This window comes from Oncorhynchus tshawytscha, linkage group LG05, assembly GCF_018296145.1.
Source record: "Oncorhynchus tshawytscha isolate Ot180627B linkage group LG05, Otsh_v2.0, whole genome shotgun sequence".
In the NCBI taxonomy this organism is placed as follows: domain Eukaryota; kingdom Metazoa; phylum Chordata; class Actinopteri; order Salmoniformes; family Salmonidae; genus Oncorhynchus; species Oncorhynchus tshawytscha.
In genome coordinates, this window is record NC_056433.1 from 76,054,296 (window position 1) to 76,071,515 (window position 17,220).

At 44.6% G+C, this 17,220-nt stretch overlaps 1 protein-coding gene across 2 annotated transcripts in view; it reads right to left on the bottom strand.

The window, feature by feature from the left end:
- The window catches only part of raver2 (ribonucleoprotein, PTB-binding 2), a 158,496-nt gene that overhangs the window by 76,487 nt on the left and 64,789 nt on the right, over nt 1-17,220 (bottom strand). For both annotated transcript variants that reach the window (XM_042322369.1, XM_042322368.1), the window contains exon 4: nt 14,365-14,556. In XM_042322369.1, coding sequence (XP_042178303.1) covers nt 14,365-14,556 — 192 coding nt within the window. The remainder of the gene's footprint in view (nt 1-14,364; nt 14,557-17,220) is intronic.

The following is a 17,220-nucleotide window of genomic DNA, read 5'->3' on the forward strand; positions in this document are numbered from 1 at the left end:
GCGGAAGAAGGGATGAATGAACCAAAAAGTTTATTGTACACAGAGAGATATGGAGTGCAGAACTGGGGTAGCTCAGATGAGTTGCAGAAAACGCGTGAGAAAACGAGTGAGGTTGAAGTTGACTGAGTGAACAGGGTAAACAGGTCCTGAGGGGAATCCAAGGTGGTGGTGGTGAGTGAAGTCCAGAGCAAAAGGTGGTTAGGTGGTAAGATGTGGTACAGGAGCCAGAGACAGAGTGGTAACTGCAACGAGAGGACAAAACGGTGTAAGGCAGGGAAACAGGATCTTGAGAACTGACATAAGGCTAGGATAACGACTGACTGAGCAGAGTTTACGATCTGGCAGAGTGGAGGTGGCAGGAATGAGTATATGTAGAGGTCTTGATTAGGGGACGATTTGCAGCTGGTAGGGATCTGCTCTGACTCCAGCACACCTGTCTCCAACCACAGAGAGAGAGAGAGAGAGAGAGAGAGAGAGAGAGAGAGAGAGAGAGAGAGAGAGAGAGAGAGAGAGAGAGAGAGAGAGAGAGAGAGAGAGAGAGAGAGAGAGAGAGAGAGAGAGAGAGAGAGAGAGAGAGAGAGAGAGAGAGAGAGAGAGAGAGAGAGAGAGAGAGAGAGAGAGAGAGAGAGAGAGAGAGAGAGAGAGAGAGAGAGAGAGAGAGAGAGAGAGAGAGAGAGAGAGAGAGAGAGAGAGAGAGAGAGAGAGAGAGAGAGAGAGAGAGAGAGAGAGAGAGAGAGAGAGAGAGAGAGAGAGAGAGAGAGAGAGAGAGAGAGAGAGAGAGAGAGAGAGAGAGAGAGAGAGAGAGAGAGAGAGAGAGAGAGAGAGAGAGAGAGAGAGAGAGAGAGAGAGAGAGAGAGAGAGAGAGAGAGAGAGAGAGAGAGAGAGAGAGAGAGAGAGAGAGAGAGAGAGAGAGAGAGAGAGAGAGAGAGAGAGAGAGAGAGAGAGAGAGAGAGAGAGAGAGAGAGAGAGAGAGAGAGAGAGAGAGAGAGAGAGAAGAGAACTGCAGGTCAGGATGACACTGAATGAACACCAGAGGGCGTAGTGGGAGCAGATGTGACTATGGACGCCACCTGGCGCATGATCCAGCTTGTCTGGGTGAGAGGTGTAAAAATAATGTAAGAGGGAGGGATCCAGAATGTGATGACGGGGCACCCAGCTACACTCCTGAGGCCCGTATCCTTCCCAGTCCACCAGATACTGCCAACCATGGCCCCAATGGCGCACTTCCAAAAGCCGCCCGACCGTATAGGCAGGATGGTCGTCGATGAGACGAGGGGGAGCTTCAGGAGGGGACAAGGAACTGGAGCAGACTGGTTTGATCAATGATACATGGAAGGTGGGTTGAATTTTGAGAGAGTCAGGGAGGTTTAGATGAACAGCAGAGGGGTTTATGACATGATCAATCTCGAAGGGGCCAATGAATCGGGGAGCTAGTTTTTCAAAACCACTTTCAGAGGCAAGTCCTTCGAAGAAAGCCATGGAGTGTAAACTGGAGCTGGAGCACGATGACGGTTAGCCTTGGATTGGGTCCTGGCGGAGGCACGAAGAAGGGCAGCCCGGGCTCTTCTCCAGGTGCGATGACAACGGCGCATGTGTTCCTGGACTGAGGACACCGCTACTTCAACCTCTTAGGCAGGGAACAAGGGAAGTTGGCAACCCAGAGCACACTCAAAGGGAGACATACCTAATGAGGCGTTGATGAGGGTGTTGTGGGCGTATTCCACCCTTGGGTAGCTGGGCACGTTTCTAGGATCAGGCTGGTTCACCTGAGCCTGACGAACACGAGATTCAATCTTCCAGGAAACAGCAGCAATGATGCAGGCTCTGAACTTTTGTTGTCTGCGGTGAACCGACGAGAGAGAGCATCAGGCTTGGTATTCTTAGATCCGGGGCGATAAGTGAGTGTGAATCTTCCAAAAAACAATGCCCACCTGGCCTGTCGAGAGTTGAGACATTTGGCGGACTGGATGTAGGCTAGATTTTTATGATCCGTCCACACAATGAAGGGAAGTACTGAACCCTCTAACCAGTGACGCCACTCCTCAAGAGCCAGCTTAACAGGCAAGAGCTCCCGGTTGCCTACTTCAAAATGTCTCTCTGCAGGTGAGAGCTTGCGGGACAAGAAGGCACAAGGATGGAGCTTCTGATCCACGGGAGAACGTTGAGACAGAACAGCACCTACCCCAGTGTCGGAAGCATACACCTCCAGGTTGAACTGGAGTTCTGGGTCTGGCTGGGTAAGGATAAGAGCAGAAGTGGAGCGGTGCTTGAGTTCCCAGAACGCTGCCTCTGCCTCAGGGGACCAGTGGAATGTATTGGAGGTTGAGGTGAGAGGAGCTGCCAAACGACTGTAGTCACGGATGAATCGTTTATAAAAATTGGCAAACCCCAGAAAATGCTGTAACTGCTTCAGATTCGTGGGCACAGGGAACTCTATGACTGACATTATCTTGGCTGGGTCCATTCGTAGCTGTCCTTGAGCAATAATGTAACCCAAGAAGGACACAGAGGAAACTGTTACGTTCCCCAGATTATGTGTTGTAGTTTGTGTATTTGCATGTGTTTATTTCAGGAAATGGCTTCCTGAAATCCCTCAAGCAGCTGATTGGTCGACTCCAGGGCTAATTGGAGAGCTGACCCCGCCCCCTCGTCAAGACACAGCTGTCTCCAATTACCCATTCCTTCTGAAGCTATATAAAAGCCAGTGTTCTGTTCAGGAGGGAGATTTTTTTGGAGGTAGAGATTTTGCTGGAGGTAGGGATTGCTGAGATTGATTGTGATAGAGGTTGATTTTGCTGGAAAGTGGTATGTTCTGTGAGTTTGTTGCTCAGATAGAGCTTATTTGACATCCTTTTGTTTCTTAGTTTGTTTAAAATTGTTTAATATTCTGTTTCATTTGTTCCCAGGGGGAAAGGGGAAGGCACCTAGGGAGTGTTTAGGCAAGAGGCCCGCGGTCATACATATACCCGTAGCATAATCGCTGTCTAGGCACACTAGGTAAGACCTGGGCGGACCACCCCTTGTATTTTGGTTAGGGCACCAGGTGGTGCTAAATTAGGTAAGTAGTGGGTAGGCAGGTAAGATAGGAGAGGGGGGGGGGCTTTGAGATGTATTTTCTTTGCTTTGGTTCCGTCCAGCCCCTTTTCCCCATATTACCGTGTAAAGGAATAAAGTCCTTGTAAACGGTACCACATTCTGCCTGTTGTCATTCTTACTTGCACCTACAGTCCATACCTTTTTCGCTTCACGGAGAGTTTAGTTGTAGCAGGGTGTTGCGTTCCCTCTTCATAGAGGCGTGCGTAACAGAAACATGAAACTCACATTTCTCAGCCTTGACAAATAGCTTATTCTCTAATAGCCTTTGGAGAACTTGGTGGATGTGATGCTTGTGAGACTCAATGTCCTTCGGGAAAAAACTAATGTCATCCACATAGACAAAAACAAAACGCCCAATGACATCCCTCAGGACATCATTCACCAGGCCCTGAAAAACAGCCGGGGCGTTAGTGAGGCCAAAAGGCATAACGAGGTACTCAATGTCCAAGTGGTGTGTTGAATGCCCTTTTCCACTCGCCTCCCTCTCTGATGCGGAAAAGGTGGTAGGCATTCCGGAGGTCCAGTAAATACTGTGGCACCATGGAGGGGGCGAAAAAGCAGAACTGATCAGTGGCAAGGGCTACTTATTCATGACAGTAATACTATTCAACCCACGGAAGTCTATGTATGGCCTCGGTGACCCGTCCTTCTTCTTGACAAAGAAAAATCCAGCTCCCACCAGAAAGAAAGAAGGCCTGACCATGTCCGACAGTCAGGGAGTCCTGGATGTATTCCTCCATGGCTTCTTGCTTGGGGTGAGAGATGTTATACAACCTGCTACTAGGGAGAGGAGCTCCAGGCTGAAGCTCGATAGCACAGTCGTAAGGCCGATGAGGCGGCAGAGATGGGGTGTGGTGCTTACTGAATACAGGAGCTAGACCATGATATTCTGGAGGAACAGAAGACAGGTCTGGGGCTTCTGGAATGGACTGGGGTGACGACAAGGCAGGAGGAAGGGCAGAATGTAGACAATTACAATGGCAAAATGTACTCCAAGTAACCCTTCCGGTAGACGAGTCAATATGTGGGTTGTGTAGCTTTAACCATGGATGGCCCAGAACCAGAGGTGAGTGAGAACAGTCGATGATATGGAAACTGATATTTCCCTGGTGATTACCAGAGAGACGCAGGATAACAGGAACAGTTCTCTCCAAAACACAGAAGAGTAGTTTTCCATTGAGAACGTTGGCTTCCAGAGGTGAATCAAGCAAAACAGTGTCCAGGCCCAACTGCTTAACAACCACTCGGTCCAGAAAACTCTCGTTGACGCCTGAATCGATGAGAGCAGACAGAGGAAAAGCCTCACTCTGCCACACAAGGTTGGCCTTGAGTAGGGTTCTGGGAGACGATGGGCAGGCGATTTGGCTCAACAGTATATCCCCTACTACTGCCGAACCCACTCTTTTGCTGGACACAGGGTACAAGTGGAGACCAGGTGACCAACCTGGCCACAATATAGACAGCTCTTAGTACTAATACGCCGCTGCCTCTCCTCTGGACATAGACGAGTCCCGCCGAGCTGCATGGGTTCAGGATTGGAACCTGCCTGGTGATGTGATGCAGTCGGAGAAATTGAGCAAGGCACAGAAGCAGACGTTATGGGACATGCAACTGTCATGACATTGCCCTCTTTGGGTACAGCAAGCCCCATCCCCCTCTCCCTGCCTCCTACAACTAGGCTGCTGTGGTCAGAGACATCGTAAATTCCTGGAAGAGATTGTCTCATGGACACAGTATAGAGATAGAGTGAAGTTTCATAGAGAACAAAGGAATTTCTTCCACCTCACAGAACTTGAGGTCCGAACAACATTTATGAATAATGTTGTTGAATAAAAAATCGGTGAAGAATCCAGCTACGAACTGGTCCGTTTGTTACAACTTGGTAAAACTCATGGGAGACGGTGCGGCCACATTACCATAACGCTGTTTATATAATAGCCTCAGATATGAGGTTTACATCTAATTGTTGTATAAGATGAATGAGTGAGGATGATACTGTTTGTAAAATTGGGTAATGTGATTTTGGACTGTTTAATGAAGGAAACTCCAATTCCCTTTTGAGTTTAACTAAATCAGAGGACCGCCCATGAGCCCAGTTAGGGTCAGGCATCCTGAGACAGCCCCTTTTCTGCAATTCCAAATAAAACCCCAACTTTGAGAAGTTCTCACTAGACCATGTTTTTCTCCATTACGAGAAGACAAAGGTTGCAGACCATTGCTGAATGTTTTAACCATACCAGGTGGTTAAACTCTCAGACTATCGATACCGACTGAATAAGATCAAGTCTTTGATATTAATTACTAATCTGCAGCTAGGAATTCGGTATCATTGAACGCGAAGAACGACAACCACAGAAACATCCATTCTACAACAACATGAATGAATGTCGCTCTGAACTACCCGAGAGAGAGAGAGAGAGAGAGAGAGAGAGAGAGAGAGAGAGAGAGAGAGAATGGAAACTCTCCAACAGAAACTAACTTTTCAACAGCGATCAAGATGACACACTGAGCATAAATATAAATATTGATTGCAATTGTTCCCGAATGGGTGAGCGTTCATGTGCAAAGGATTAGCATTTCAATTGTTATAATTATCAAATCTGTAGTGACTTCTCAGTGAACCCCCACTTCCCCTTTTGTCTAACAAGCCGCCATGCCGGTTTAGCCCACTAGGGCACATTCTCCTATCATTTCTTGTAACCATTTTTACTTTGTTTGTTTGTTTATGCATTTCTGTGAAATACTTAGTTAGTAAATAAATGAATTAAGCCAATTGAGGTATGGATGACTCATAGTGAAGACTGGGTTCGTGCAGATAACCAACAATTTACGACGTTTGGAATGAGACTAACGTGAGGTAAAGTAAATAATTGATTAATTCGAAGACTAATTGATCAGATATAAAATATCTGAAAAGTTATATTAGGAAATTATAACTTTGTAATCTGAATATTTTCCTTGGTGCCCCGACTTCCTAGTTAATTACAGTAATTGCAGATTAATCAGTTTAATTTGTGTAATACTAATTACAGTGAATCTTTGATAAAAACTAAAAGTCTTCATTTAATGATAGTAAAGACACGACACAACCCTACCTCCCCTCTCCCACCGACGCTCACGGAGATGGTTGTCAATGCGAATTATGAGAGAAATGAGTTTGTCTAGTCCATCAGGCTCTTCTCTGGATACCAACTCGTCCTTGAGGGCCTCAGTGAGTGCGTTCCGGAATGCTCCCTGAAGGGCCTCGTCATTCCAGCCGCTCTCTGCGGCGAGGGTGCGGAACTCACATGCCATCTCAGCCACACTCTGAGAACCTTGACGAAGGGACAGAAGTCATTCCTTCCACAGACCGGGTGGTCGAAGACCTTCCTCATCTCATCTGTGAATCCACTGTTGGAGAAGCAGATAGATGACTGTCTCTCCCAAACTGCAGTGGCCCAGGAGAGCGCTGCTCCCAGAAGGCAGCCAATCAAAAAATACATTTTTGCGCGATCATTAGCATAAGAGTAGGGCTGTTGCTCAAACACTAGTGAACATTGTACAAGAAAGGTATCTCCAACCACACAATCACACCAAGAGAGAGAGAGTATACAGGGGGAGAACTGCAGGTTAGGACGACACCGGATTAACACCAGAGGGCGTAGGGGGGGCAGATGTGACATTTATTTATTTCATCACATTCCCAGTGGGTCAGAAGTTTACATACACTCAACTACTATTTGGTAGCATTGACTTTAAATTGTTTAACTTGTGTCAAACGTTTCTGGTAGCCTTCCACAAGCTTCCCACAATAAGTTGGGTAAATTTGGGTGAATTTAACTTGGGTGAATTTTGGCCCATTCATCCTGACAGAGTGGGTGTAACTGAGTCAGGTTCATAGGCCTCCTTGCTCGCACACACTTTTTCAGTTCTGCCCACAAAATGTCTATCAGATTGAGGCCAGAGCTTTGTGATGGCCACTCCAATACCTTTCTTTTGTTGTCTTTAACCTCTCTGGGATCGTTCGGGACGCTAGCGTCCCACCTCGCCAACAGCCAGTGAAATTGCAGGGCGCCAAATTCAAAACAACAGAAATCTCATAATTAAAATTCCTAAACCGTACAAGTATTTTACACCATTTTAAGGATACACTTCTCGTTAATCCAACCACAGTGTCCGATTTCAAAAAGGCTTTTTGGCAAAAGCAGAACGTATCATTATGTTAGGTCAGCAACTAGTCACAGAAAGCATTCAGCCATTTTCCAGCCAAAGAGAGGTGTCACAAAAAGCAGAAATATAGATAAAATGAATCACTAACCTTTGACGATCTTCATCAGATGACACTCCCAGTACTCAATGTTACACAATACATGTATGTTTTGTTCGATCAAGTTCATGTTTATATCCAAAAACCTCAGTTTACATTGGCGCCATGTTCAGAAATGCCTCCAAAACATCCAGAGAAATTGCAGAGAGCCACATCAAATAACAGAAATACTCATCATAAACTTTGATGAAAGATACATGTTTTACATAGAATTAAAGATAAACTTGTTCTTAATGCAACCGCTGTGTCAGATTTCAAAAAAGCTTTACGGCATAAGCACAATATTCAATCATCTGAGAACAGCGTTCAGCCACAAAAGCAAGCCATACAGTTACCCGCCAAATTGTGGAGTCAACAAAAGTCATAAATAGCATTATGAATCTTTACTTACCTTTGCTAATCTTCGTCGGAATGTACTCCCAGGACTCGCACTTCCACAAGAAATGGTCGTATTGTTCGATTACGTCCATATTTATGTCCTCCGCTTTGTTCGCGCGTTTAGTTCACTATTCCAAAGGCACAATGCGCGAGCGCAAAATCCAGACGAAAAGTCAAGAGTTCCATTACAGTTTGTAGAAACATGTCAAACGATGTTTACAATCAATCCTTAGGGTCTTTTTATAATTAATCTTCAATAATATTCCAACCGGATACAGAGGAAAAAGAAGGAACGGAGCACCCGCGTGACCGTGCAGTAGTCCACTTGTTGAAGCAGCTCTTATTCGACACCCTTCCACAATAGAAGCCTCAAACAACTTTCTAAAGACTGTTGACATCTGCTGGATGCCTTGGGAAGTGCAATCTGACCCCATAGACACAGAATATTGGATCGGCAATCACTTAAATGAAACTACAAACCTCAGATTTCCCACTTCCTGGTTGGATTTGTCTCAGGTTTTCGCCTGCCATATGAGTTCTGTTATACTCACAGACATCATTCAAACAGTTTTAGAAACTTCAGAGTGTTTTCTATCCAATACTACTAATAATATGCATATATTAGCATCTGGGACAGAGTAGCAGGCAGTTTACTCTGGGCACCTTAATCATCCAAGCTACTCAATATTGCCCCCTTGTCACCAAGAAGTTAAGCCATTTTGTCACAACTTTGGAAGTATGCTTGAGGTCATTGTCCATTTGGAAGATCCATTTGTGACCAAGCTTTAACTTCCTGACTGATGTCTTGAGAAGTTGCTTCAATATATTCACCAAATGTTTTTATCATTTCCCATGACATAATATTCTGGAATCTCCCCCCTCTCTGTCATCCTCTCTCCCTATATATATTTTTCTATCTATCTCTCTCTATATATATATATATATATATATATTTCTCACTCTCTTCCTCTCTCTTTCTCTATATATATATAATTCTCTCTCTCTCTCTCTCTCTCTCTCTCTCTCTCTCTCTCTCTCTCTCTCTCTCTCTCTCTCTCTCTCTCTCTCTCTCTCTCTCTCTCTCTCTCTCTCTCTCTCTCTCTCTCTCTCTCTCTCTCTCTCTCTCTCTCTCTCTCTCTCTCTCTCTCTCTCTCTCTCTCTCTCTCTCTCTCTCTCTCTCTCTCTCTCTCTCTCTCTCTCTCTCTATATATATATATATATATATATATATATATATATATATATATATATATATATATATATATATATATATCATTCTGTCTGTCTTATTCTCTCCCTCTCCTTGAGAAAATGTCAGTATGCATCAGTCTGTTTGGTTGGTTGCTGGTTGGTTCCCTCAAGCACGTGAAAACCAGGCTCCCACATCATCACACCAGGGAGAAAGGGAAGGCGAGAGAGGGAGGGAGGGTGGAGAGAAGAAAATAGGAGGGGGGAGGTCCATCTGCGACTGTGTTCACACTCAGTTTCACAAACTGAAGAAATGACAGGAGTAGTCCTCTGCTGAGCACAGTGGCTCTCCTCCTCGTCCTCTCCTCTCCTTCCAGGGTTCTTATGTTGCTTTTGTTTCTGTCTGAATCTCATTTTGTAATGTACTCAACAGAAAGAGCCTGGTGCATGCTCCTCTACAGAATTAAATAGGATCTCTATGTGCTCTTCACTTTCTAGGAAATACTTGCTTTTCTAAGAACTACTCAACCTATTCACTGTCTGAGTATTTAAAGTATTCCGTCTCTAAGTGCACTATTAAGACTATCTCTGAGACACAGGGGTCGTCTGACAATATACCTGGGATGTACCAGAGTACAAACTGAAGAAATGACAGGAGTAGTCCTCTGCTGAGCACAGTGGCTCTCCTCCTCGTCCTCTCCTCTCCTTCCAGGGTTCTTATGCTGCTTTTGTTTCTGTCTGAATCTCTGAGACACAGGGGTCGTCTGATAATATACCTGTGATGTACCACAGTACTATCTGAGACACAGGGGTCGTCTGCAAATATACCTGTGATGTACCACAGTACTATCTCTGAGACACAGGGGTCGTCTGATAATATACCTGTGATGTACCACAGTACTATCTCTCAGACACAGGGGTCCTCTGATAATATACCTGTGATCTACCACAGTACTATCTCTGAGACACAGGGGTCGTCTGATAATATACCTGGGATGTACCAGAGTACCATCTCTGAGACACAGGGGTCGTCTGATAATATACCTGGGATCTACCACAGTACTATCTCTGAGACACAGGGGTCCTCTGATAATATACCTGGGATGTACCAGAGTACTATACATTATACTGTCCACAGTCACCTGGTATGACCATGTTGATGCTGAGGTGTTGACAGATTGACAGTTCCTCCTACTATCTTTTCGTCTCAAAAGGTAGAAATTAAAGAGTGAGTGGGGTAGAGGTGAGTTGCTCAAAGTACTGTGTGTGCACGTATTTAAGTGTGCGTGTAGACTTCAATGGTTGTATGTGTGTGTGTGGATGACTTTGACTGTGCATGTGTTTAAGTACATTCCAGTAGTGTGTGTGTCTGTTTGTGTGCATGTCAGTTTTTGTATGTGTGTAGGCATGTGTGTGTCAGGGGCAGTGAGCACAGCAGGGTTGATTTCTGTCAGAAAAGAACAGAGGAGTGGGCTCATTGTGAGGCAGGGATACATTAGGACAACTCTTAAAATAACTTCCACTGTTATTGTTTCTGCCAGACAGCACCACAGTACAAGAGAAAGAAGGAACGGGAGGTGATATGTATGCATGTATACAGTATACAGATTTATGTTTACATTTTCAGAATACCATGGCATTGTTGAATACTCGTTTCTGATTGGTTTGAAGGGCATTCTAGAGCGTGCATTATTTCCCTTTATAAACTGGGTGGTTCAAGTCCTGAATGCTGATTGGCTGAAAGCCGTGATGTATGAGGCTGTGTACCATGGGTATGACAAAACATTTATTTTTACTGTTCTAATTACATTTGTAACCCGTTTATAACAACAGTAAGTCACCTCAGGGGTTTGTGGTATAGGCCCTATTTACCACGACTAAGGGCTGTATACAGGTACTCCGTGTTGCGTCGTGCAAAGAACAGCCCTTAGCCGTGGTATATTGGCCATATTCCACACCCCTTGGGCCTTATTGCTTTAATAATACACTGATTGTACAAAACATTAGGAACACCTGCTCTTTCCATGACATAGACTGACCAGGTGAATCCAGGTGAAAGCTATGATGTCACTTGTTAAATCCACTTCAATCAGTGTAGATGAAGGGTAGGAGACAGGTTAAAGAAGGATTTTTAAGCCTTGAGGCAACTGAGACATGGATTGTGTATGTGTGCCATTCAGAGGGTGAATGGGCAAGACAAAAGATTTAAGTGCCTTTGAAGGTATGGTAGTAGGTGCCTGGCGCACAGGTTTGAGTGTGTCAAGCACTGCAATGCTGCTGTGTTTTCAAGCTCAACAGTTTCCCGTGTGTATCAAGAATGGTCCATCACCCAAAGGAAATCCAGCCAACTTGGCACAACTGTGGGAAGCATTGGAGTCAACATGGGCCAGCATCCCTGTGGAACGCTTTTGACACCTTCTAGAGTCCCTGTGGAACACTTTCAACACATTGTGGAGTCCCTGTGGAATGCTTTCAACACATTGTGGAGTCCCTGTGGAACGCTTTCAACACATTGTGGAGTCCCTGTGGAATGCTTTCAACACATTGTGGAGTCCCTGTGGAACGCTTTCAACACATTGTGGAGTCCCTGTGGAACTCTTTCAACACATTGTGGAGTCCCTGTGGAATGCTTTCAACACATTGTGGAGTCCCTGTGGAACGCTTTCAACACATTGTGGAGTCCCTGTGGAATGCTTTCAACACATTGTGGAGTCCTTGTGGAACGCTTTCAACACATTGTGGAGTCCCTGTGGAACTCTTTCAACACATTGTGGAGTCCCTGTGGAATGCTTTCAACACATTGTGGAGTCCCTGTGGAACGCTTTCAACACATTGTGGAGTCCCTGTGGAACGCTTTCAACACATTGTGGAGTCCCTGTGGAACGCTTTCAACACATTGTGGAGTCCCTGTGGAATGCTTTCAACACATTGTGGAGTCCCTGTGGAATGCTTTCAACACATTGTGGAGTCCCTGTGGAATGCTTTCAACACATTGTGGAGTCCCTGTGGAATGCTTTCAACACATTGTGGAGTCCCTGTGGAACGCTTTCAACACATTGTGGAGTCCCTGTGGAACGCTTTCAACACCTTGTAGAGTCCCTGTGGAATGCTTTCAACACATTGTGGAGTCCCTGTGGAACGCTTTCAACACCTTGTAGAGTCCCTGTGGAATGCTTTCAACACATTGTGGAGTCCCTGTGGAACGCTTTCAACACATTGTGGAGTCCCTGTGGAATGCTTTCAACACATTGTGGAGTCCCTGTGGAATGCTTTCAACACATTGTGGAGTCCCTGTGGAATGCTTTCAACACATTGTGGAGTCCCTGTGGAACGCTTTCAACACATTGTGGAGTCCCTGTGGAACGCTTTCAACACCTTGTAGAGTCCCTGTGGAATGCTTTCAACACATTGTGGAGTCCCTGTGGAACGCTTTCAACACCTTGTAGAGTCCCTGTGGAATGCTTTCAACACATTGTGGAGTCCCTGTGGAACGCTTTCAACACATTGTGGAGTCCCTGTGGAATGCTTTCAACACATTGTGGAGTCCCTGTGGAACGCTTTCAGCACATTGTGGAGTCCATGTGGAACGCTTTCAACACATTGTGGAGTCCCTGTGGAACTCTGTCAACACATTGTGGAGTCCCTGTGGAATGCTTTCAACACATTGTGGAGTCCCTGTGGAACTCTGTCAACACATTGTGGAGTCCCTGTGGAATGCTTTCAACACATTGTGGAGTCCCTGTGGAACGCTTTCAACACATTGTGGAGTCCCTGTGGAACGCTTTCAACACATTGTGGAGTCCCTGTGGAATGCTTTCAACACATTGTGGAGTCCCTGTGGAATGCTTTCAACACATTGTGGAGTCCCTGTGGAATGCTTTCAACACATTGTGGAGTCCCTGTGGAATGCTTTCAACACATTGTGGAGTCCCTGTGGAATGCTTTCAACACATTGTGGAGTCCCTGTGGAATGCTTTCAACACATTGTGGAGTCCCTGTGGAACGCTTTCAACACATTGTGGAGTCCCTGTGGAACTCTTTCAACACATTGTGGAGTCCCTGTGGAACGCTTTCAACACATTGTGGAGTCCCTGTGGAACGCTTTCAACACATTGCGGAGTCCCTGTGGAACGCTTTCAACACATTGTGGAGTCCCTGTGGAATGCTTTCAACACATTGTGGAGTCCCTGTGGAACGCTTTCAACACATTGTGGAGTCCCTGTGGAACGCTTTCAACACATTGTGGAGTCCCTGTGGAATGCTTTCAACACATTGTGGAGTCCCTGTGGAACTCTTTCAACACATTGCGGAGTCCCTGTGGAACTCTTTCAACACATTGTGGAGTCCCTGTGGAACTCTTTCAACACATTGTGGAGTCCCTGTGGAACGCTTTCAACACATTGTGGAGTCCCTGTGGAACTCTTTCAACACATTGCGGAGTCCATGCTACAAACAATTGAAGACATTCTAAGGGCTAAAGGGGTACAACTCAATATTAGGAAGGTGTATATACAGTACATGTATGAATACTGTATAAGCAAGCATAGTGAGTGATGATTTTTATATGCATTCATTTGTATATCATTGGACTTTGTAAATCTGTCAGTTTATTAACGCTGAGTGATTAGTGTTTTTTGAGGTCGGTTTGGTTTCAGGTTTGATCATCTAAACATTAAATGCACTATCCATTATGTGGGTTGAATGCTGTAACACAGAATAAAACTATTAATAAATGTCCATGATGGTAGTGACTCCTCATGACTACTTAATAACCATCATTTATTCACATTACTTTAATGAAATATTGTTGTGTATATTACATTTGATGACTTTATTTCATATCTCATCTCTATAGAGAATGTTGATGACTGCTGAATACCAACCATCACTTAGATCATGTATTTTCAGGTAGAGATACTTCGCGAAGCAACTGCTCTCTATCCCTCGATTGTGTATTCTTCTCTCTCTTTCATGTAGCAGGTGTACAAGAAACACAAACCGGACAAGTAGTCGTGCAATGGATTATGGTCATTGTAGTTAATTACCACGTTTTCTGCACTAAACTATGTAGAATATTGTCCTGTTGGAAACTACAACACTCTACTACATTGCACAGTTCAGGCTTGATCTGACATCTCTACAGAAACTGCACAATGTGCGCATTGAGATCGCAGAAAAAAAAACGAACAAAATGGAATTAAAATAATTGAACCAACATTGGTCAATGAGTTGTTTAAATAACTTTTGGTTAATCACTCAGCACTATTGTTTATCCAGATTTGCATTAAACATACAGTATTGTGTGTGCACAAGTGGCCATGCTTGTGCATGTGTGTGTATGTATGTGTGTGTGTCCGTGCGTGTATGCGATTTGTCCTTCTAGACAAGTTACTTACCACACCCTGAGCAGCGATGAGCGCTGCCAATGTGCTCCTGCCTGAGGTTCCGGGGGTGCAGAGAGAGAGACGGATCTCCTGTCCTCCCACCAGTGTTCTGTCCATCTCTATCAGTATGGCCTCCGCCTGCTCTGCACTCTCATACTCCACCACCCCGAACCCTCGCACCGGGCTGCCCTCATCCTGGGCTAGCTGAAACACAGAAAACACACACACGTTATACACACACGTTACACACATCTCCCTCTCAACAGCACAGGGCTACAAACAAACAAACTGACAACAGTAAAAACAAGTACATACCAACATATACACCTTGCATTCCCAACACTCTCTTATTCCCCTCACAATCAGCGCAGTGTGTACAGAATAAAGCAACAACCTTGTGTAGCCTTCACAGTGACTGGCAGTATACTCTCATAAGATGAGCTCTAACTCACATCCAACTCTGACACATTCCCAATACTCTCTCACAGGTGGAGTAGTAGTACCGTACTGTATTACATCTATCATAGCTCAGGTGGAGTAGCAGTACTGTACTGTATTACATCTATCATAGCTCAGGTGGAGTAGCAGTACTGTATTACATCTATCATAGCTCAGGTGGAGTAGTAGTACCGTACTGTATTACATCTATCATAGCTCAGGTGGAGTAGCAGTACCGTACTGTATTACATCTATCATAGCTCAGGTGGAGTAGCAGTACTGTATTACATCTATCATAGCTCAGGTGGAGTAGCAGTACTGTATTACATCTATCATCGCTCAGGTGGAGTAGCAGTACTGTATTACATCTATCATAGCTCAGGTGGAGTAGTACTACCGTACTGTATTACATCTATCATAGCTCAGGTGGAGTAGCAGTACTGTATTACATCTCTCATAGCTCAGGTGGAGTAGCAGTACTGTATTACATCTATCATAGCTCAGGTGGAGTAGCAGTACCATACTGTATTACATCTATCATAGCTCAGGTGGAGTAGCAGTACTGTATTACATCTATCATAGCTCAGGTGGAGTAGCAGTACTGTATTACATCTATCATAGCTCAGGTGGAGTAGCAGTACTGTATTACATCTATCATAGCTCAGGTGGAGTAGCAGTACTGTACTGTATTACATCTATCATAGCTCAGGTGGAGTAGCAGTACTGTATTACATCTATCATAGCTCAGGTGGAGTAGCAGTACTGTATTACATCTATCATAGCTCAGGTGGAGTAGCAGTACTGTATTACATCTATCATAGCTCAGGTGGAGTAGCAGTACTGTATTACATCTATCATAGCTCAGGTGGAGTAGCAGTACTGTATTACATCTATCATAGCTCAGGTGGAGTAGCAGTACTGTATTACATCTATCATAGCTCAGGTGGAGTAGCAGTACTGTATTACATCTATCATAGCGCAGGTGGAGTAGCAGTACTGTATTACATCTCTCATAGCTCAGGTGGAGTAGCAGTACTGTATTACATCTATCATAGCTCAGGTGGAGTAGCAGTACTGTATTACATCTATCATAGCTCAGGTGGAGTAGCAGAACCGTACTGTATTACATCTATCATAGCTCAGGTGGAGTAGCAGTACTGTATTACATCTATCATAGCTCAGGTGGAGTAGCATTGCTGTATTACATCTCTCATAGCTCAGGTGGAGTAGCAGTACTGTATTACATCTATCATAGCTCAGGTGGAGTAGCAGTACTGTATTACATCTCTCATAGCTCAGGTGGAGTAGCAGTACTGTATTACATCTCTCATAGCTCAGGTGGAGTAGCAGTACTGTATTACATCTATCATAGCTCAGGTGGAGTAGTAGTACCGTACTGTATTACATCTATCATAGCTCAGGTGGAGTAGCAGTACCGTACTGTATTACATCTATCATAGCTCAGGTGGAGTAGCAGTACTGTATTACATCTATCATAGCTCAGGTGGAGTAGCAGTACTGTATTACATCTATAATAGCTCAGGTGGAGTAGCAGTACTGTATTACATCTATCATAGCTCAGGTGGAGTAGTACTACCGTACTGTATTACATCTATCATAGCTCAGGTGGAGTAGCAGTACTGTATTACATCTCTCATAGCTCAGGTGGAGTAGCAGTACTGTATTACATCTATCATAGCTCAGGTGGAGTAGCAGTACCATACTGTATTACATCTATCATAGCTCAGGTGGAGTAGCAGTACTGTATTACATCTATCATAGCTCAGGTGGAGTAGCAGTACTGTATTACATCTATCATAGCTCAGGTGGAGTAGCAGTACTGTATTACATCTCTCATAGCTCAGGTGGAGTAGCAGTACTGTATTACATCTATCATAGCTCAGGTGGAGTAGCAGTACTGTATTACATCTATCATAGCTCAGGTGGAGTAGCAGTACTATATTACATCTATCATAGCTCAGGTGGAGTAGCAGTACTGTATTACATCTATCATAGCTCAGGTGGAGTAGCAGTACTGTATTACATCTATCATAGCTCAGGTGGAGTAGCAGTACTGTATTACATCTATCATAGCTCAGGTGGAGTAGCAGTACTGTATTACATCTATCATAGCGCAGGTGGAGTAGCAGTACTGTATTACATCTCTCATAGCTCAGGTGGAGTAGCAGTACTGTATTACATCTATCATAGCTCAGGTGGAGTAGCAGTACTGTATTACATCTATCATAGCTCAGGTGGAGTAGCAGAACCGTACTGTATTACATCTATCATAGCTCAGGTGGAGTAGCAGTACTGTATTACATCTATCATAGCTCAGGTGGAGTAGCATTACTGTATTACATCTCTCATAGCTCAGGTGGAGTAGCAGTACAGTACTGTATTACATCTATCATAGCTCAGGTGGAGTAG